This window comes from Silene latifolia, chromosome Y, assembly GCF_048544455.1.
Source record: "Silene latifolia isolate original U9 population chromosome Y, ASM4854445v1, whole genome shotgun sequence".
NCBI lineage: Eukaryota > Viridiplantae > Streptophyta > Magnoliopsida > Caryophyllales > Caryophyllaceae > Silene > Silene latifolia.
Genome location: NC_133538.1, coordinates 473,212,406 through 473,234,360, shown reverse-complemented (window position 1 = coordinate 473,234,360; position 21,955 = coordinate 473,212,406). Strand labels below are relative to the sequence as shown.

At 35.9% G+C, this 21,955-nt stretch overlaps 1 protein-coding gene across 1 annotated transcript; it reads left to right on the top strand.

Moving 5' to 3' along the window:
- The first annotated feature begins 20,309 nt into the window (after nt 1–20,309).
- Nucleotides 20,310–21,611, top strand: LOC141632972 (uncharacterized). The gene has a single exon (XM_074445471.1). The coding sequence runs from the start codon at nt 20,310–20,312 to the stop codon at nt 21,609–21,611; it is 1,302 nt and encodes a 433-aa protein (XP_074301572.1).
- The last annotated feature ends 344 nt before the right edge of the window (nt 21,612–21,955 follow it).

The window sequence follows — 21,955 nt, the reverse complement described above, 5'->3', positions numbered from 1 at the left end:
TAATTTACCTAATACACTACTTCAATAGTTAGTGCAATATTCATTCATTCTACACATCTAAAATTAGAGTTTTAGAGAGATAAAAATTCTTCCTCTTTCTCCCTTCTCTTAACCGAAAATTAAGAGTCCAAAAACAATATTTTGGGTCAATTTTATTCAAATTAATATTGTTCTAGTATCAATAATATTAATTTTATTTAGAGGTTACCTTGGGTATTATTCCTTGGGAAGGATTCTATACTTGAATCCTTTGTTCTTCCATTTTAGGAGTGCTCAAGAACAAGTAAGAAGGAGATCTTACTTGTGCCCTTTGTTCCGAAATATCAATGTAAGAATGATGATTTTTCTCTAATATTTACTTATGTTTGCATGCATAAGATCTAATGTTTAATTTTATGACTAAATTATTTTATCACATATATGAATATGTTAAGTTACGAGATATAGATTTCCAACAAGCGGTATCATAAGCCTTAGGTTGTTTGCATGCAAATCGGTTATAGTTTTTCCGAGTTATACGATTAACATATAAAACTTATAAATTTGTGCTTATTATGATATATCACGAAATCAATTATATATTTTAAAGTTTCTGATCCTAAAATGTATTTAGGATATTTTGGTTAATTTATGGATTTTTATTGTTCATTTTATATAATAATGGCATTAAAATGTGATTTTATGATAAAAATGTCATTTTCGGACTAAAATTAGCTAAACTTCGAATTTTTCAATGGTTTTTGGATATGTTTTCACATATATTGGTTTTAGATGACCTGTAAATTTTCATAATTTGTGGAGTTCTTATGCTCGAAATGTGGATTTTTCATGATAAAAATCGAATTTAAATGAAAAATAGGTTCATATGAGAAATATTTCCAATCTGGTCATAGAAATTTAGTCTGTTGTCACATGCAAATTTACAAGATGTGTGTAAAATAATAGGCTATAATGAAGTCTTTATGCATGATTTATGAATTTTTGATGAAAAATAACATAAATAGTGACTTTAATTAGTGAATAATTGCTAAAACATACTTCATGACTAAGGAAAAATGTCACATGTTGCATTTTATCATATATTTCAGATCTAAAATTGAAAAGTTGATAAATATAATTTTTCTCATGTTTTTATGATTATATTTGATAAATCCGATAAACCGCAACATTGCTTTTCCCGTTAAATTTCGAAATTTTTAACCTAAGTTTTTGGATATTATGAGTGTCATGGTATTTTTCCAGAATGTTCATGAGTTTAAATTTCAAATTTCAAATTTATTTGAAATTTTTATGATTTATTTGGAGTTTATGGCATTTTATTGTAATTTTGAGTCCATTAATGAACAAATTTTAAGAAATATAAGTTAATTATTGTCAATATGTTAGTGGAGACTAAATTTGAGTCCTAAGTTGGTTAGGGTAATTAACTTGTGCATAAATATGATTTTATGTAATTTATTGTGATTTTAAAAGGTTGAATCACACAAATCCGTAAAAACCGTTTAATATACGATATTGGCTCCTTAAAGGCGATTTAGCATTAAATTGGGCATGTTCATACATATTATAATGCTGCATTTTATTTATGATTGTCATAATTTTATTTTATATAATTTTTGAATTATGTAATTTTTACTTAGTATGGCCTTAGTTTTTAATTGGTATTACCCGAAATGTATGGGAATATCGATTCTGTTGTAATTTATTGTGATCTCGTATCACCGTTTTGTAATTTAATAGATTTATTTTATTTTAATTACAAATGTATAATAGGAAATTACGTAATTTGTTATGTAATTTATTTATTCCGGAGTTCCATGAAGACGGTGCCACTCAAGAAGGCGATACATAAAGACGGTGTTACCTCGAGATGTGTGCCAAAACCAAAGTTCAAGGGACCAATGGAGTTGGTTTCCGAATATGTAATAGTTAATTAGATTTTCTATTTTAGGAAGGCCATACTTGGATTCTATTTTTGTTTTGCATTTAATTTATATGTTGCATGCATCGCTAAATCGCCATAACTAAAACATTCATTGTCATTTTAATCGAGTTTATCGACCGTGTCAATTATAATTATCGTAGTTCACCGCTTTAGTTCACTTAAAACGTGATAGATAATAAATTGACATGACCTCTCGCTAAAAATAAACAATTGAGACTTAGCCTTACCAAAAAGTAGAAACCATGAAAACCTATTTCGTGAGGGAGTGCACTCGGCCACACCGGGGTACAAACCTTGTTATGTAGGGGAAGTGGGTGATAAATGTCTATCCACCGAATTTATATTAATAAGGGGTATTTCGGCACACCGTGCCCTAAGTTGATATGAGTTTGGATCATGGACACATTTATTCGAAATTTGGGTTGAACTCAACGAAAGTATTCACAAGGATTTCCGGATGTGTTTCGGGCTAGAGATAAATATTAATGTAATTTTATCGACCAAGAGTTCTAAAAGTAGAATCGATTAAAAGGTTAATCCACCAAGTTATATTGATAAAGGGTGTTTCGGCACACCGTGCCCTAAGTTAATATGAATTTGGGTCTTGGAATCATTTATCAAGTTGGGTAGAGGTCACTAGATAAATGCAATAAAACTTGTTTAAATAAAATTTTACGAGTGTTATTATTTTGAAAACGACATATGTTTTATTCCTTCTATTTTGTTTTGTAGACCACTCTTATTTCTCATAACAATGGCCACTCCAAACCCCAACGCCACACCTCTCACTAATGCTTCATGGCTCCGATCCTTCATGGATCGTTGTAAACTTGAAAAGAATGGGTCAAATTTCTCCGATTGGGATGCCCAACTCAAATTAGCCGCCCAAGGTGACGACAAGCTTCGTTACCTCACCGAAGCCTCTCCACCCGAACCTAATGCTAGGTCGAGTGCCGCTACTAGGGAAGCATATGAGGCTTACCATAAGGAGTCCGCCGCAATGAAAAATGTGTTGATCTTTGCGATGGAGGCAGATTTCCAAAGGAGAGCCTTTAAGATGGGCACCGCTAATGAAATCTATTCCAAGCTTCTGACAATGTTTTCACAAACTCCGCGGATCGTCCAATATGAGGCGGCCACGACATTCTTTGATCTCGACTCTAAAGAGGGCCAAAAGGTTAGCCCTCACGTGCTGAAATTAATGGAGCTAGTCGAGACTTTGAAGATTCAAAAGGTTGAAATCCCCAAAGAGGTCGTTGTAGATAGGATTCTATACTCCTTATCCAAAGTCAAGGCATATGTTCAATTCCGGGTGAATTTTAACATGCAAGACAAGGACGTGTCTCTTGAAGAATTGCACAAGTTACTTGTGCAAGCCGAAAAAGACATGGGGTTAAATGTTAACCCGCCTAAAGATGTGCTTAACATAAGCACCAAGAGCAAAGGGAAATTCAAGAAGAATGGGAAGAAGGGTAAGAAGCAAGCTCCCACTTTCACCAAGGCACAGACTTATGAAGCTAGCATTTCCAAGATCAAGAAGGGTCCTCTTGATAAATGCCATTATTGTAATGGTGTTGGACATTGGAAAAGAAATTGTTCCAAATATCTTGGTGACATTAAAACTGGAAAGATCACTCCAGTAGGTAAATGACTATCCTTTCTTTTATGTTTCTAATTCAACTATGGTATTGTGATACAAAGTTGTGATAATGTATCCCCTTTTTATTGTAAATAGGGCCTCCACCAAGCAAGGACAAGGGAAAAGAAAAGAATGCTTGAGAAACCATCAAGAAGCTAGGAGTAGCTTCCATGAAGCTTGGCTTTTTATTGTCTTATTTTAATTTATGTTTGGGATTTTTAGAACTTTTTTGATTTCCGTGGTTGACATGGAAATGTTTGATCCTTTCTAAAACAATTGTTGTATTTTGGATTATGGTGGCTTGGTTTGCAACCCAAGTCACCCCTTTTATCGTATTTTATCCTTGTTTTAAGAATTCGTCTTTATATGCTTGCTCATAGAAACATATGATCATTCACTTAAAGTGATCTAATGGACAACTATAATGATGGGATTCATTATAAGTCCACAAGCTTAAGGCTTGTGTATGATCAATTATAAAGTGATATTGAGTTATTGAACTCTCTTAAAGGAATGTTAATCACCAAGTACACTTATCAAATCTAAAATAATTAGTCAACCTATGAGATAGTCCTCCTTATACTTCAAAAATCATTATTTGTGTCTCATATGCTATCTTTGAATCTCTAGTGTATTCATTCTAAAGATAGAGTGGGATAAAATGAAGACACAAAGAACACCAAGCAAAATTTGTGTACTTGTGTAATTGAGATCTACGCAAGAAAGAATGATTTGTATACCTATACAGATAGTATAAACGAATAGATGAGATCTATGGTCTCGAATAGATGAAATCTACATACATGACAAAAGAGACCAAGTGAAGTAATCAAAAGAATATGTTTTCAAGATAACTACACGAGGAGACCAAAAGAAAGTTTTGGAAAAATAATGACTAATGTAATGTCTTAACAAGAGATTTGACTAGTTTATGAGCGAAATTTGACAAATAGTTTCAATATTGATATTTACTTAAGAGACTAAATGAAACAAAGTTGCATCCTAGAAAATAAATGAGATTTATTACTAAAAGTTGCAAAGAATGATATGCCGATATCCACAAGAGCTAAATTAATTGTTAACCATGCTAGTGTCATTACTTAACCTCATTATGAAAATGAAATGGTTAAACCTCCTTCCAGAAAAGGGTATTTTGAGAAGGACGTGTATTAGATATAATTCACATTTAAATAATGACATTGCTACACATCATTATAAAATGAATGAGTTAGAGATTAAAAATCTCTTTCCATAAGGTTAAGATTGAAACCTTTTCAAAATAGGTATTTTGAAAGGATATGATGGGAACATACGTGGTTTTATCTTAATAACTTAGCAAAGCAAAATATATTTCAATTCTTGAAATCTTTCGATTGAGTAGTCATTTACGAAACATGTGGAATTAAGTGGGAGTTGGCAATTATCATGTGAAGACATGGAATTTAGTGGGAGCAATCATCTTGTAAAAGTTTATAACTCATTACTCATTGAGAATGACGAGCTAATACTTTCTTTCACAAAGAAGTATTTGAGTTTTCAATTCTGGATAAAAATGGACTATGATGATTCCAATCACATCATGAGATGTTGGATAGGTATTAAGATATACACATCGAATCAACGAGAAACGTAGGTTATTCATGTCAATGAAAATGGAATTGCCATTAGCAGTCATGGTCGTTCATTGAACCTAAGAATGGTTGATTACATGATTAAAAGTTACTAATGTTTCCGCCATTAGAATAATCATGCACATGTCCAATAATGAATCATATGCATAAGAGCATGATGAATCATTGGCAAGCCATAAAAGAATCGTCATTAATTCTCGAGGAGAAATCGATGAGCAATTTCAGTGTTGGACCGAACACTCTGTTATGTGTCAAGAGGTTGCACATATTAAAGTTCGAACACGCGTAAGGATTTATGAAAATCCTAAGCTTTTCAAGCTGAAAGGAGAAATAAGAAGTTTGGAAAGATACTTAGTTGAAGTAAGAAGTTACTCAAAACAAATATTTTCTAATATGCTAGGACTTGTGAGAAGTGCTAGGCTAATCATCTTGACAATTATTGCAAGACTCTACAAAACATATACCTAGTGCATTGTGAGTGGATGGAGTACTTGACCAGTGCAAGTCATATCATCCACCACAAATTCGTTGGTTGTATGATAAACAACCAGAAAGTTCTTTCAAGATAAAGAACCCAAACCGAGGTTGGGAACCTATATGTGTACTTGGTAAGGTTCATGCTGTGAGAGATAACATGAATGTAAAGGAAAATGCGATAAAAGAAGTTTGAACACATGGACACATGGTATGTGAAACTTCTATTGCAATCGACTAGTGTTTACAAACTTACGATATGCATCACAAGGTTGTAATACGGTATTGACTACCCGAATGTGATGTCGACATTTGTCGTTTGAGTTATTATTAACTCACCTTATACTTGTTACATCCAAACGGGTTGTAGAGACAATTGAACCCCATTAAAGTGAACGCGGATTAGCATTGTATTCGCCCATAGTTACTTACATGAGGTGACGTCTCGAAGTGACTAGAATGTGAATCGATTGATGGCAAGTTCAAGTGCCATGGAGTCGTGTGTGATGACTAGTCGATCACATAGGCAGACTGTTAGGAACACCTTGTCGAGCCTTATGACCGCTTATAGAGTTCTAGCAAATTTATATAGCCTGGTCGTGGCGAGAGATACTATAGTATTCTAATGAGTCGATTCTTTTGACTAAAGACTGTTCGCCTAAGATGGCACAGTTTCAGATTAACTTTGATTTACTACGACCTTCGTAAATGGGGTCAAATGGGCATATTTTGGGTTATGATGGTTGTGGCTAGTCGAAGGGAATAAGTGCGATAGGAATTGTCCACCCCTTGTCAGGGTTATAACCATATCTCAGGGCCACTCGAGGAGTAATGAACTGGAAATGCGTGGCCACACTCGGAAGATATACATGGTAGATAAATCCGGTCAATCAGTTATTCTCCAGATCGAGGAAACCACTCTCGATATGATCACTTGCAAGTAAGACCTGAAAGACACCTTGCATTGAGTGGGAGATAGTAATAGTATAAGAGAATTGGTGACGCACACTTGTCGAGGACAAGTGGAAGATTGTTGGAATATGTGTCCTCCGACAATAATGCGATTACAACTGTCGATCATGATGATCACATGTTTAAGTCTCATTTTAAGAATACGATTGGGAAGTAATATTTTACTGTCAACTGGTCCACACATATCGGTAATGATTGGCTGACTAGAGTTTAACATTACTGTCGTGCGACGGTGGCGATCAGTTGATCCCCTTAAGTCATACCTAAAGGGTAACAATCTTAGTTGATTATTTAATTGATCGTTTGACGATACAGGTTAATTAAATTACTTGAAATTGACGGACGATTTTGGAAGTAATATTTACGTGTCTCATTGTAATTTGATTAAATAAGATGCGGTCTAAGTAATCGAATTGTTTTATTGCTTAGATGAAATTATCTTTTACGGAAGCAATTGAACTGAATGAATAATTTATTATAAATACAAGATGTTGTGATTTATAATTGGTAAATTATTTTGGTACAAGTAATTATGAATTACTAAGTAGATTTTGTATATGACTTATTTTTATTAATGCGTTGATTTTTAATATGTTAAAAATGCATAACAATTTTACATGACATGTGACATGTGACAAATTGACAAATTGACAAAGATAAAATGGAGTCCATTTTATCTTATATGGACTGATTTAGTGGGAGTATTAGGATAAATATTATGTTGACTAATTAAGTGGAAAACATAATCTTTTTTCCTAAACCTAGCCATGCATACCTAGTGCCTCTTGTGAAGAACACCTTGCTCATGCATTGGCCATCACCACCCCTCCCCCTACCCGGTTTTGCCATAGAGAAAACCATGGGTTTTTCTCTATAATTTACCTAATACACTACTTCAATAGTTAGTGCAATATTCATTCATTCTACACATCTAAAATTAGAGTTTTAGAGAGAGAAAAATTCTTCCTCTTTCTCCCTTCTCTTAACCGAAAATTAAGAGTCCAAAAACAATATTTTGGGTCAATTTTATTCAAATTAATATTGTTCTAGTATCAATAATATTAATTTTATTTAGAGGTTACCTTGGGTATTATTCCTTGGGAGGGATTCTATACTTGAATCCTTTGTTCTTCCATTTTAGGAGTGCTCAAGAACAAGTAAGAAGGAGATCTTACTTGTGCCCTTTGTTCCATAATATCAATGTAAGAATGATGATTTTTCTCTAATATTTACTTATGTTTTCATGCATAAGATCTAATGTTTAATTTTATGACTAAATTATTTCATCACATATATGAATATGTTAAGTTATGAGATATAGATTTCTAACAAGACCATGTATAGAGTTGAATAGGGATGACCCAAGTCGACTTGTAGGTGTTGTGAAGTCTTAACAGACTCGGCTCCGAGACGTAAGTTTCCCTAGGATGTGGTTTATCATGCATGTAGTTTAATAGGAAGAATTAAGTCGACTTGTAGTGTTGTAAGGTCGCAAAAGACTCGGCTCCGGGACCCAAATCTTCTTATGAATTATATGATATGTACTAACTTAATTCCAACCATAATAAATTGCTTGCATCTATATAACTCATTTATGCTATCTTACCATGATTCCCTTATGATCCCATGACATCCTAGTATCCTTTATTATTTGTTTACATCTATAATTGCTTTATTTCTTGTTTTACTTTATTGCTTTCATTAGTTTAGAATACAACTACAAACCCAATCAATTGTGACAACCCTTAGCACGACTACGATTAGATCGAACAATTTGAGTACCCCCGTCCCGTGGATTGATCCCGACTCGCTTGCTATGCTAGTAGTTGGGTATAAATGTGTTTGATGGCAGACAATGACCCGCTCCATCAGGCGTCGATCATCGTCGTGTAACCAGAAAAGGACCTCATGCTCCCGGCCTCTTGCATCAATGCAAAACAAAGCTATCTTTAGTTTAAAAAAAGTGAGAAATGAAACGATAAAGCAAAAAGGAGAGGTAATAGGAAATGACAAGTTCGAAACTTACCAGACTCCTCGCCGTCCTGTAAGATAGGTGGCTCTCTGCCGCCCAAATGAATTGTCTACCAACCCATTTCTCGGCTCACTCGGGTGCACCCACTAGCTTGCGACCCCCTCGTCCCACGTTGGCCCTCCTCGGGACCTCCTCAGCCTCCTCCTCGATCACCTCCTCTCTCTGTCTCCCCCTACAAGAGTAAGAGAAGGGTCGAATTCTACGTCCATGGGAGCCCTCCCTGACATAGAAGGAATGTCACCTGTAAAATTAAGGTAAACCAGGCCGTGTCAAGCCACGACAAGCCTCAGTGAGGTCATTTCAAGCATTTTCAAGCTCTAAAAAGGGATTTTCTCGCCATCCTTGGCCGTTTCTTTTGAAATCCGGCCACTCATGTGGTAGGTTGGGGCAAGTCAAGTCTAAGTTCAAGCCTAGTTACGGGTTTGAGTCAAAAATTCGGCAGCATTTCGCTATAATAGCGATTATGCCCTAGAAAAGTGTCTTGAAAGAATTGACACAAATAAAAAATTCGACATGATAGCAAGTTTACCCATTACACAAGGGTTCCATAAAACCAAATTTCATCAAAAATGGACAATCCTAAGGCCACTTTCGAAGCGATTTTCGAAACAGTTGAGAAACGGTTTCATTTTCGCTCAAATGCTCAATACTTGATGAAAATTCAAAAAGAATACATGGTTATGTTCCTAAATTGCTAATTATCCAATTCTAATATCAATTATATCAAACAAATCCATTAGAGGCAAAAGCCCCAAATTTTTCGAAATTAAAGGGCGGGGGAACCCTAATTTTCGGCCCTAATTCAATCAAAAACAAGAATTAAAAGCAAGAATGTGATACATACCTCGATTAGTCATGATTAACGGAACGGATTGATTAAATTTTGACAGATTTTGGTTGGGATTTGAGAGATTTTAGACATAAATTGTGTTTTGTAATTGTGAAATAAACACGGGTTTAGTCGTGTTTTTACCCAGACAGGGACGAGCCCAGGAAATGACGCAGCATCTGTTGCGCCCTTTCCAAATGCCGCAGCTCTTGCTGCGCCTATTCCCCAGCATCTTCTGAGCTCAATTTTTGAAAGATCGTTATAAGTTTGTTATTTGTGGGCCTATGTTTTGTGCGCCTCTTCTCCGACACCTTAAATCATATATTTGGTTCTTTTAGGCATTTCTTTTGTCCGGATACGTATTTTACTAAACGGACTGCAAAACCGTCACGATGTTCTAACTCCCAGCAGGGATTTCTGCTGAACCAACCTCACAAGTTTATTCCTCCACTTATCGGGACTTCGCTTGCAACAACGGGCGGATTTCAAGCGGTGCTTAGGACGCCCACCACCAGTCAAGCCTCTTTATTTTCCGCGGCGGTGTTTAGACACACCTATATCGATACATTATTTATCCATCGAGAGTTCATGACAGCCGATTACACTTCCCGAGAGATGGAGATTGTTTGAAAGCAGATACAATCAGATTTCCCAGAAATAATTCAATCTAGACAGAATCATCAATATATTCCCCCAACGAGATTTTGTTTGAGACCGATGCAAGCAGATTCCCTAGCAGTTTCTACCGACGTCCTGCTGCCCTCAATATTATTTGTTTCCTCCCGGAGCTCGGCAGGGGTGTCGTTGTCCAAAAGTTCCCATACTAACCGTCCTTTAGGTTCCCAAACTACGCAGATTCATACACCTAGCTTTTTGGGGTCCCACACCCTAGCACAATCCTTACATATTTTTTGGTCTTACCCTTAGCTCCTACGCAACTCCGGTTAGGTCTTAACCTTAGCTCCTACGCACTCCGAAAACGTCTCGAGAAAGAAGTTTCAGGTATGGTTTCTTCTTATAGCTGGCGAGCTTCCTTACGTAGTCTAATGGACTTTAAACGACCCTCCCTGATAGTCGACAGACTCTAAAATGTTCCCGACGACAGATCCTTGGTTCAGACCCCTTGAATTGCCTCGCATCGCCATAGTCGTCAGGTTGTAATCTTCAATTGACCTGATGGCTATACTTTGAGTTTCGCCTTGTCTAAGCCTCAGTCAAAGTGGGGGCTCTGTAGATACCTCATTTCTACACCTTCCGTCAACCACCTAGTGATGATTGGGCCGCATGTTTGGTACAAGGAACGATTGATGACAGTTCATAAGTTTATCTTTAAGTGATAGCTCAATCACTTTTGTCTACCCCTTGGCCGTCATCTGCGCGCCAATACGGTCGTTTTGACAGTAATTAGGGTACATTTGAAGTCCGGGTAAAAAACCGCTTCATTTTCTGAGAATCCGTTTAAAATGCCGAGTCGGAATGTTCTAGAATATTTCGGATATTTATTCCATAATTTAATTTTATATCTTTTGGCAAAATATCATCTATAAATCATATTTTACGGAACAAGGAAGTAGAGATCTACCGCAATTCCATAATAGAAACGCAGAAATCTTTCTTCCGCAGGAGGAAACCTCTGGGGAAATGACGCAGCAGGTGTTGCGCCTCTTGGAAGGATCGTAGCACCTGCTGCGCCTTTTCTTCAGTCTGTTTTTGCGGTTTACGTAATATTTCCGTGAATTCTTTCCAAAGTTTTAGTCATTCCAAAGCTCCTCACATATTTTAGTATAAATAGAGACCTTCGGCCTCCATATTTTTCACGCTAGAGTCCGCCCTTCTCTTCTCTCTTTGTATTCTAGACCGTGTTCTAAGCTTTTGACGCCTACGTGCTTGATCAATCGACCATGTAAGCTCAGATCATTCTGAGTCCCAGTCACGTTGCATGACCGACTAAATTGACCACTACACATCAATCAATCAATTAATCTAAATCCTCCAACGAGGGCACTTTCTAAGTACACTCGAGTCGAGCAATCACTAAAACGTTAACTTAGTTAATCTCGTTTCGTCAAACATGTAAGTCTGAGGGTGTAAATCCCATCTTTTTTATTGTATTTTATTTTTGTATCAATTAATGTAGGATTCACGTCAAAAACATATTCAAAACCGACTCGAAAAAACCTTTATTCAAATTTTTTTACAAAAAAGCAGTTACTAGACGTTGAGAAGAAACACAGCAGCAGCTGCGCCTCTTCGAAGGGTCGCAGCATGTAACACCCGCGAATTTTCCATTTTGACATTTAAAATTTATTAAACCGTTTGATTGCTTTATTTTATATTCTCGAATTATTCAATTTAATTAATTTATTTCAAATACGATTTTTATAAAAGTAATATATAAAAGCTCATTTATATAAAAATACGTATTTTAGTCGGACAGTAATAATAGTGACAATAATAATACTAGTTTCCATCTTAAGTTAATATTGACTCGAGACATTATTCCGTCTAACTATAGACCGTCACATTTCCACTTGTGAGACTAATGTTTTCTCGACCTATCATATATCGACAACACACTCACCTACTCTCTCACACTCTACCCTTAAATAATTCTTTTATAATTATATATTATTATTATTATTAATATATATTATTATTATTATATATTATTATTATTATTATTATTATTATTATTATTATTATTATTATTATTATTATTATTATATTACTACTCTACGTGTCCCCAACCCCACACCCTCTATTCTCCTTCTTCTTCACTTCAAAAAAGAGCGGCAGCAACAACAACAAACAAACAAAGACCGTACGACATTTTTAGTCGACTTTCAAACCCAGATTTCTCCTCCAATTCTCAACCTTTTCCTCTAATTTTTGCACCATTAGCTTCCTCTTTCCTTCCTCATTCTTTTAAGGTAATAAAGTTTATGTTTTGACTTAATTTTCGAATGTTTCGTCTTATGACAACTCGGCTCCTTGACTCATACAACTCGCTTTTCCTCTTTTTAGTCGAAGACCCGAGAGCAGCCCGTACTTATGGACGTTTTGCTCTGAAATTCGTGAGGTTAAAGGGAACGGTGATAGGTTACTCGACAAATGTCGAAATTTCCGTCTTATGTACTGTTTTATATGCTCTTAAATGATAAAGTTTGGTTCTTTACATTTTTCTCAATTGTATGGTAATTTCCGTCTCACATTGATGTTTGAAATGGGCTGTTTTCATGCGTTAAAGGGTAGTAATATGGGATTTTGCGTTCTCTGTTTGGGTCGTGAATGTGGTGTTAGTGGTGCGGTTTTTGAGACGGTTTTATTCGAGTTTTACTTATCCATTTTGAGAAAAGCTGGTACCTTTGTATTCTTGGTGAAGTGGGTAATCATGTTGGCTAAATTGTTTGGATGGATACTATCATTTCCATGCATAAAATTTCGTCTTAAGACGGTCAGAAATAAACTTAAACCGTGAAAATGGTTTTGTTGTGCCATTTTCGTGGGCTGTTTTGACGGGTTTCTTTACGTTAAATTGGACCTACCTTCTTGCTATTGTCTCAAGTACATGTACGTGTTTGGATTTGGTCTTTTGTACGGGTGAATTCCGTCTTGGTTTGGCCTAAGAAACCGTCCCAAGACGGCTGGACAGGAGGGATAGGCTACGTCTTTCTATGCACTGGTTGTTGTTTGTTGCTGGGCTGTTTTGAGTCGTGATATTGACATTGGAAAGTAGGACGTAGGGAAAGCAAGACGTGGTAAATAGTTAAATTTGAATCCCAAGCTGTGAAATTTTTATGGTAGTTTTGCTCCATTTGCAGTACTTGGTTATGGATAGATGATAGTGCTAGATGAGACTATGCATAAACGATGGTGCTCGATGGATTTGTTGTATTGGATGTGTTGGGAGTATATAGGGTTAAGTTAGTGGAAATCAATGACATTGAGACAATACTTCATTTGGCTAGTTAAATTAGTTGGGATTTGTTATGTTAATTTAGTTGGGCTAGTTAGGTTAAAATAGTTGGATTTGTGTAGTTTAAGTGATTGGGCTTGTTGTATTCCACTTATCGGATTTTATATTAATCTTTTGTTAGGCTTTATATGAGTAAATGATTGGACTTTACATGATTAACTTGTTGGATTTCACCTGTTTCCGTTGTTGGGCTTGACATGCTTTATTTGTCGGCCCACTCTTATAATTTGTTTATTGGGCTCATACTTGAGTCACTTGAGTTGATCACATTTTATCCTGTAAATTATTCACTATCACTTATTATATTTTAGTTAACCGGTATGTTAAATCATGAAGTGGAATATTTGAATAATATAATACAACTATGAAATATTCGTTATAAACAAGTACTGGTAAGAGTCACATCCTTGATAATGTCTTGTATTGTTCGGTTATGAGAGTCTTGGTCCTATCGGATACTATAGGTGAGCTATAAGCCCTCTAGTTGCGATATGATCGTCAGGATTGCTGTTCACATCTGTACTTATGGTGAGATGTAACCCATAAGTATGAATGTGACATTACTGATCCCGTGACATAAGATATTCTAATGTGTTTATATTTGTATAATCAGTCTTACTCTTATTGTGACTCATCTGTGACATTTTACATTGGGTGACGACTTGACATTCCTTATTTACCCTTTCGGACCTTTGGTTACGGATATGTGTGCCATGTTTCCGGATTGGTTTATCCTTCCGCCTCTTCGGACCTTTGGTTACGGACCATGTGCCACGTTTCCGATTTGGGGTTACTCGAACTTTGGTTACGGTATGTGTGCCATGTTTCGAGTCTTGGATGCGGATAGGTCACCGCATATCGAATCGGGTGACGTCCATCCCGAGAGTCTGGATCCAGGTTTAGACTAGGACCGTATTGTGATCATCGTCCTACTAGGAGGTTGGAGTCTAGGATGTAGTCTTGTGTGTAGTATCTCAGACAAGCTTTAAAGGCAGCCTCTGAGCCGGATACTCCGTCTACACTTTGTGTTGGTCTTACACTTGTGAGTCGTGTCAATATGACTTGGTTGACTTGGATAATCTATCCTCTTGATTGCATATTTATTTTAATGCATTATGCCTATCTCATCATGATTATCAATTATATTCCCTTGTTCTTATTGTTCAAATATGTTGTATGATCAATGTGTTTAATTAAGTGCTTGTTTATTTGCATTTCGATATATTGTGGCTGGGAGAACCTTCAGTTACTCCCCACTGACTATGGCGTTCATGTTTACATGAATGACGGGTGGTGAAGATGCTTACTTGGGGAAAACGTGTGGGATAGCGAGAACTAAACCCTTGGACCTTAGTTTGCTAGTTTAGAAACCCCTTAACTATTTATTCGTGGGATATCTTTTCCCCGCTTTCGAGACTTGGGCTGTAATAATCTAAGTTTGCCAATTATTGTATTTGTTTCATTTCATTTTTGGCACCCGCATGTTAATCCTTAACGAGTACTAAAAAGTTTTTAAAATCTCATAAATTTCCGCTTTAATCTATTAGTTATATTTTCCACGTTATCGCGGGGTGTCACACAGCACCTGTTGCGCCTCTTCCAGAGGCTGCCGCTGCTCCTGCTCTTCTTCTTCTTCTTCCCCGGGTTTCTGTAGTTTAATTCCGTGTCTTTTATTTTTCTTATTTTCATTCTTTCTTTCATACATAAACCGTGTTTTAATTATTCTTCAATGTTATCACGTTGTTTTCGACTTAAATCCCTTATAATCAATATTTTTGGGTTTTCGTCATTAAATCAAACCCGGATTTTAGAGGCTCGATTTGACCGTATCAAGTCTCTGGAATTCGTCCTTTGTATATATTGCCGTTCTTTATATTCAGTTTGTTATTTTCTTTCAAATTTTGAAGTCCGTTTTCATAATTAAACCTAGTTCGTTTCCTAATTCGTTTTAATTTGTTTCTAACCCGTTTTAATCATTTTAATTCGTGTTTATCGCTTTCATGACGGTTTTAGATGTAATTATTATGCTAAATCACCTTCACTTGAGTCTAATGTCGACAATCAATCGTAAAACATACCAAGGAATATTAATTACCCGCGGTTCTGACTTCACAGCCAGAGCTCAACTCAAGAACAGACGCAGGAATAGCTGCTCCTCTTCTGATGGACTTAGCAGATGTTGCGCCTGTTTTTAGATTAGTTCTGTCCCTGAAATTCTGTTCTCGCTTTGACCTAGTCTTTAATTACTCTTTTAATTGACTATTAATTGTAATATCACCTTTAATCTGTCTTATTTTATCATTTTAATTTCTAATCTTTTTATTCTCTTTTCTTTTCCTCAAATTTCCGTCTTGAGTGTATTTTTGACGTAAATCAATTAATCATTGTAATTCATTGTAATTTTAATTATCTTTATTTTATTTATCATATTTATTTATGTACTGTATGATTTATTTACTTGTTTCTCACATGTAATTAATCTTAAATCCGATTTGACCCAATTGTTTGCTAAAATACGTGTTCATCGACATAGTCTAATTCACATGCTAAGATTAAAACGTTGGATGTTGGATGTTGCATTGCATGCATATAATCGACGACATATCGAATATGAACGATTTCCCTAATCATTAGTAGAGGCCGCTATCCAGGCGGGTGAGATTAGGTGTTCGATTAAAGAACTTCCTAATACGTACCCTCACCTCTTACTCCGGATCTCTATGAACATCCGTGTTCATTGGCATCCACGAGAGTCATTCAAGACATAGAATGCTAAGGGTAACGAGTTCTTAGTGTTCATGTCACTACTTTGTGTCTTGACATGACACGAGGTATTCGAACGGTTCTAATTTTCCATAAAAATTTGTGGCGACTCCACAAATGCACGCTTATTTCAAGCGCTTCCGCACGCGCCGCGGGAGGCCCATGTCCACAGACATTGGACCGTGTAAATGGAGTATAAGTGGATGATTATAAACATAATCATTTCACTCATGCTTTTTGTTCTTCCCCATTTTTTCTTTTAGTTCTATTCTATGGGCAATTGTATTGGACATAAAAAAAAAAAAAAAGACAAAAAGACTCCTCTCCCCTATACACTCCAACCAGCCCCCTCCTCTTTTACTCTCTATCATTTGTTTATTTTTCAACACTTGAACATATTGCATGTAAAAGTTGGTTGTTCATCTCCCTAAAATAATAAAATCATTTACTAAAATTTGATAGTAATAAAAGATTAAAAATACTAAGTGTGTTAGTATTCACATATTATCAAGGGTATTTCTAATAGAATATCTAGTTAATATTTGTTAGGAATTTGGGTGTTTGTTCTTGGGTGCTTCTTGAAGGAGATCTTCTATTTGGAGATTTGTACAAGGAGGATCTTCCACTTTTTCTATCTCAAGATCAATCAAGATAGGTGTTTTGTGTTGATTTTGCGCAAGGCGAAATCAGGTTAGGATAGAGTTGTGTAGGGTTAACTAGCTCTAGATAGTCTGTTGGTCAGGCTGTCAGGGTACAAGATGAAACTATAAATAAAATAACGACAACAATAATAAGACAAAGAATTTTGTACGTGGAAAACCCTTGAATGGGAAAAAAACCACGGGCACCAAGCCAGGAGAGGATTTCACTATGTAATTTTGGAGAATTATTGTATGATAATGACAATGCTTATATCTCTCTAAATATTGCGTATGTGAATGTATGCTTCTTCTTGTGTGAGAACGAGATGAGTCCAATATCTTCAAAGTGCTCCTTATATAATCTTCAATCTTGAACGGCTGCCTGATATGGTATTCCCCATTATTGCCTGTAATAATTGCTAATATTCCTCCCTTAATTACTGCATTTACTGCGAGATCTTCTCACTTAATGCTGCGTATATAATCCTTTTATAATACGCGTATATGGTCTAATATCGTCCTGATATTTTGACCGTTGTCCTCTCCATGGCCTGGCGCCTATCTTCATGTGTCCTGATGGCCTGACACCCTGACGGCCTGACAATCAGGTTTAGATGAGATACTGATCAGGAAGGTCTGCGGATTTTCAGGCCTAACAATAGGAGATCTTGATTGTGCCCATTTTCACCATCAAACAATGTAAGGAAATCCGATTTCTTCTATCTTTATATTAATATGCTTTTATATTGCATGCATGTTACATAGATCACTAAATACCAAATTATGAGATAATTTGATTTTTAATTAGAGAGTCTAATTAGGATCTATGATATATCAAGTGGTATCAGAGTTAAGGCTTGTAATTTGCATGTTGATTTTTAGCATATTTAACAAATTATGAGATAATTTGGAAAAATCAAAAATGGTGTTAAAGGAAGTTTTAGCACGAAATTTTTTTGGCATGCATACCTACTGATCTCAAAGAGTTTGTGGTAAAATTTCGTGACTTGTGATGTTATTTTTCTATTTTTAATGTTTTTTGTAGAAAACCGAGTCAAAAATGTCGTATTTTGGTTAAGAGTTAACTACAAATAGTTAAAGGTTGATTCGGGTCATAAAATTTTAATATTGTTTCATATATATTTTCTACAGATTGTATGTAAAATTTTGAAGGTTGTTTTGAAGTTTTGCATGTTTATTGATTTTATGAGATAAAAGTCGATAAAAGTGAATTATTTTAATCATATATTTGAAACGAATGTTTCTGCCCTTGATAAATTTATGTACATTCAATAATATGTTTTAAAAGTTAAAAGTGAAATTTAAAATTTATTTTCACCTTGTTTTGATGTTTATTGGTTTTAACAGTTAATAACCGATAAATATCGACCTTTTTCTTCATAAAATTTATCCGAAAATTTTGGGTAATTTTACGGACCGTTTCGTATTATTGGGAGTATTCCAGAATACTCAAAATATTTAGTTTCAATATTTAGTAATATTTTCAATTATTTTGGATTTATTACTTAAATGATATGATTTTACCGATTAAATTAGCAAATAACACCAAATCAAACTAATTATTCATCATCAAATTAGTGAGGACTAATTTTCGACGTAGTTCTAACTTCTAAGCTGCATAAGAGAAGGGTTTTAAGACCAAAATAAAACTTTTTTAATGTCAAATTTGGATTGATGAAAAGCCTTTCAGTAAAGTAGCAAGGTCAAGAAAGATCACACGCTCTGATCCATGATAAAACAGAAAGTAAACATTATTCCATTCATATACTCAAGGTTAATTCAATCACTTCACAAATTCAGATGAGTACATCATTGATCATCCTTATGAGTATATTTTGTTTCAAATCCACCAAAGCTCTTTCTTGTTAGCATAAGAAACTCCACATATCAATTAGAAAATACATTTAAGTAAAAGGAATGATGAGAGAGAAATTTAGAGAGATAAAATTCTCTGAATTTTAGGTCACAGTTTCTGCGCAGTGGCGAAGAAGATTACTACTTCTCATCATCCTACTGCTAATTCCATAAAAATACCAATAAAAATAATAATTCATCATGTAGTAACAACAATACTAGTACTAATAAATCTAATAATCGTACTCCAATTACTTCTAGTAACAATAAAAATACTAATACTAATCTAACAAATAATCAACAGGTTACAATTGAAGAAGAAATTGATGCTGCTAAACAACAAGTGGATAGTTTGGTGCAGGAGGTTGGTGAAACTGTGTTGGTGGAAGTACTAGTGTTGTCTGATGATCCGAAAGATTGGCGAGAGATGTCACCTAGACGGAAGGGGGATACGTTTTCTGGTACCAGGTTGGCTCCAATTGTAGAAGAAGAGGCTGAAAATGGTGAATGTTCTTCTCCTCGACTTAAGCTAACGGTTGATGATGTTAAGGAGGAGATTAAATATTGGAAGTTAGCCATCTATGGCTATGTAATGGGGGCTAATCCACCTCGGGATGTCATTGAGGGATTTATGCGTCGTATTTGGGCTGCGTATGAGATTTCACAGATTTTATTCCTGCCGAATGGATTATTTGTGGTAAGGTTTGCTAAACTTGAGCATCAGAAGTTGGTACTTGCTAATGGTATGTTTACCTTTGATAGGAAACCTATTATTCTGAAGCCTTGGGATCCTTCTATTAGAATTTCTAAAATTTCTGTCAAGAAGGTTCCTATCTGGGTCAAGTTAGTAGGTTTAGATCTTAAGTTTTGGGGTACCAAATGTTTGGAAAAACATGCTGGTTTAGTGGGGCGATTTATTAGAATTGATGAGTCTACTCTTGAAGAATCTCTCTTAGGATTTGCTCGAATTATGGTTGAGGTGGAGATTGACCAGCAGTTTCTCACCCAGATTGTGTTTGAGGATGAACTAGGGTTAGAAGTGAAAGTGGCAGTGGAATATGACTGGCTTCCAATTACTTGCCAGAAGTGTAAGGGCATTGGGCATAAAACTAGTAACTGTCGCAAGAAAGAAATTGGAGGAAGGCGGCCTATTGGAGTTCCACCAGTTAAGCAAGTCTAGAGACCTAAGGTAGTAGGGGCTAGCACTGCTGACCCTGTGGAGTTTCCTCCTTTGGCTAGGGCTTCTATACCTGTTCAATCTGATAATGGTAATGGGAATGTTGCTGCAACTATTGCTACTCCTATTGTTACTCCTGCACCTAGTCATGGTCCAATATATACTCCTGCAAAAGTGATTACCAAAATGACCAGGCATGAGACTAGAGTGGTGGATGGTAGGCAAGGGGCATTTAATGTTAACTTTAATGCAGAAATGGTTGTGGCGTCTGATTCCACTGAATTGGTTGATAAAGGTGGGGGAGGTGGGAGTGCCCCTCCCAATGATTAAATTAGGTGTTTGGAATGTAAGGGGCATGAACAATGTTAATAAACAGAAACATCTGAAGTGGTTCTTGCATCAAAATGATGTGGAATTATTTGGGCTCCTAGAGACTAGGGTTAAACCTAGTTCTCTAAATAATGTAGCTAGTAATGTTTGTTATGGGTGGAATTATGTTACTAATACCAGTGAACATCCAGGAGGAAGGATTTGGATTCTCGGGAAAGGTAGTAGTGTGGTTGTTGATGTTCTTGAAATGTCTGAGCAATATATTCATACTAGAGTTAGGATGGTTCAGAATGGGACTGTCTTCTTAGCTACTTTCATTTATGCGTTTAATAAGATTGAGCATATGGTGCCATTATGGACTGCTATTGATAGGCTTAGTGGTAATGGTCCTTGGATTGTTCTGGGTGACTTTAATAATGTCTTATATGCCAATGAAAGATTAGGTAAAGCTGTTAGTGATGAGGAAATGCTTCCATTTCAGTCTACTGTGGCTAGGTGTGATTTGCAGGATATGAAAACTTCTGGTGCATTCTTTACTTGGAACAATAAACAACCAAGTGAAACTAGAATTTTTAGCATGATTGATAGGGTGTTGGTTAATAGTGATTGGTTGGCTCTTTGGTCTGATTGGATGGCACATTATCAACCTGAGGGTACATTTGATCATTGTCCATGCATTGTGTCCTGGGGTGAGAGTTGCAAAGGGAGGAAGAGATATTTTAAGTTCTTTAACATGTGGTCCAAGGTTGAAGAGTTTGGAGAGCTGGTCAAGGAGAATTGGCAGATGCAAATTAATGGGACTCCGATGTATATTATGGCAAGGAAACTTAAGATGCTCAAACCTTGCCTGAGGAGTTTAAATAGGGGTCTTTTCTCTGATATTGAACGTAATGCTGATGTGGCTTTCAATCTGTTGATTGACTGTCAATTACAACTGCAAAAACATCCTACAAATGTGGTTCTGATGGACAACGAAAAACAGCTCAGGGAGTCTTATCAGCTGTTGGAGGAGTCTAAGACTGATTTTCTCAAACAGAAAGCTAAGTGTGCCTGGGCCAGAGAGGGGGATACTAATTCAGCTACGTTTCACCAAGCTATACAACAAAGACAGATGCATAATAAAGTTCTACAGATTGAGAGTATGAGTGGGGTTGATTGTAGAGATCCTGATGATATTCTGAAAGCTTTCCTTGAATATTATGAGACCCTTCATGAGTCTAGTGCTCCTACTTCTACCTTTTATAAAAGTATAGTCACTCAAGGTGTTACTCTTAAGAGAGTGATTGGCCTGGATTATGCAGTATACCTACTGAGGAGGAGATCATGAAGGTTATTTTCTCTATACCCAATGACAAGAGCCCTGGTCCAGATGGGTATACTAGCTGCTTTTATAAGGCTAGTTGGGAGATAATTCATGGGGATTTATGTGCAGCTATTAAAGATTTCTTTATTCATGGCAAGCTGCTAAAGCAAATTAATAGCACTAATATTGTGCTTATTCCTAAGATGGATAACCTAAATTCTGTGAAAGACTTTCGCCCTATAGCTTGTTGTAACATTATCTACAAAGTGATCCCTAAGTTGCTTTGTAATAGGCTCAGTGGGTGTCTCCCTAAAATTATCAATCCTGCCCAATGTGCTTTCATTAAAGGGAGAAGTATTTTGGGGAAT

What these genes read in the sequence shown, in the direction of transcription:
- LOC141632972 (XM_074445471.1), top strand. Translation starts at nt 20,310, where the DNA reads ATGAACAATGTTAATAAACAGAAACATCTGAAGTGGTTCTTGCATCAA.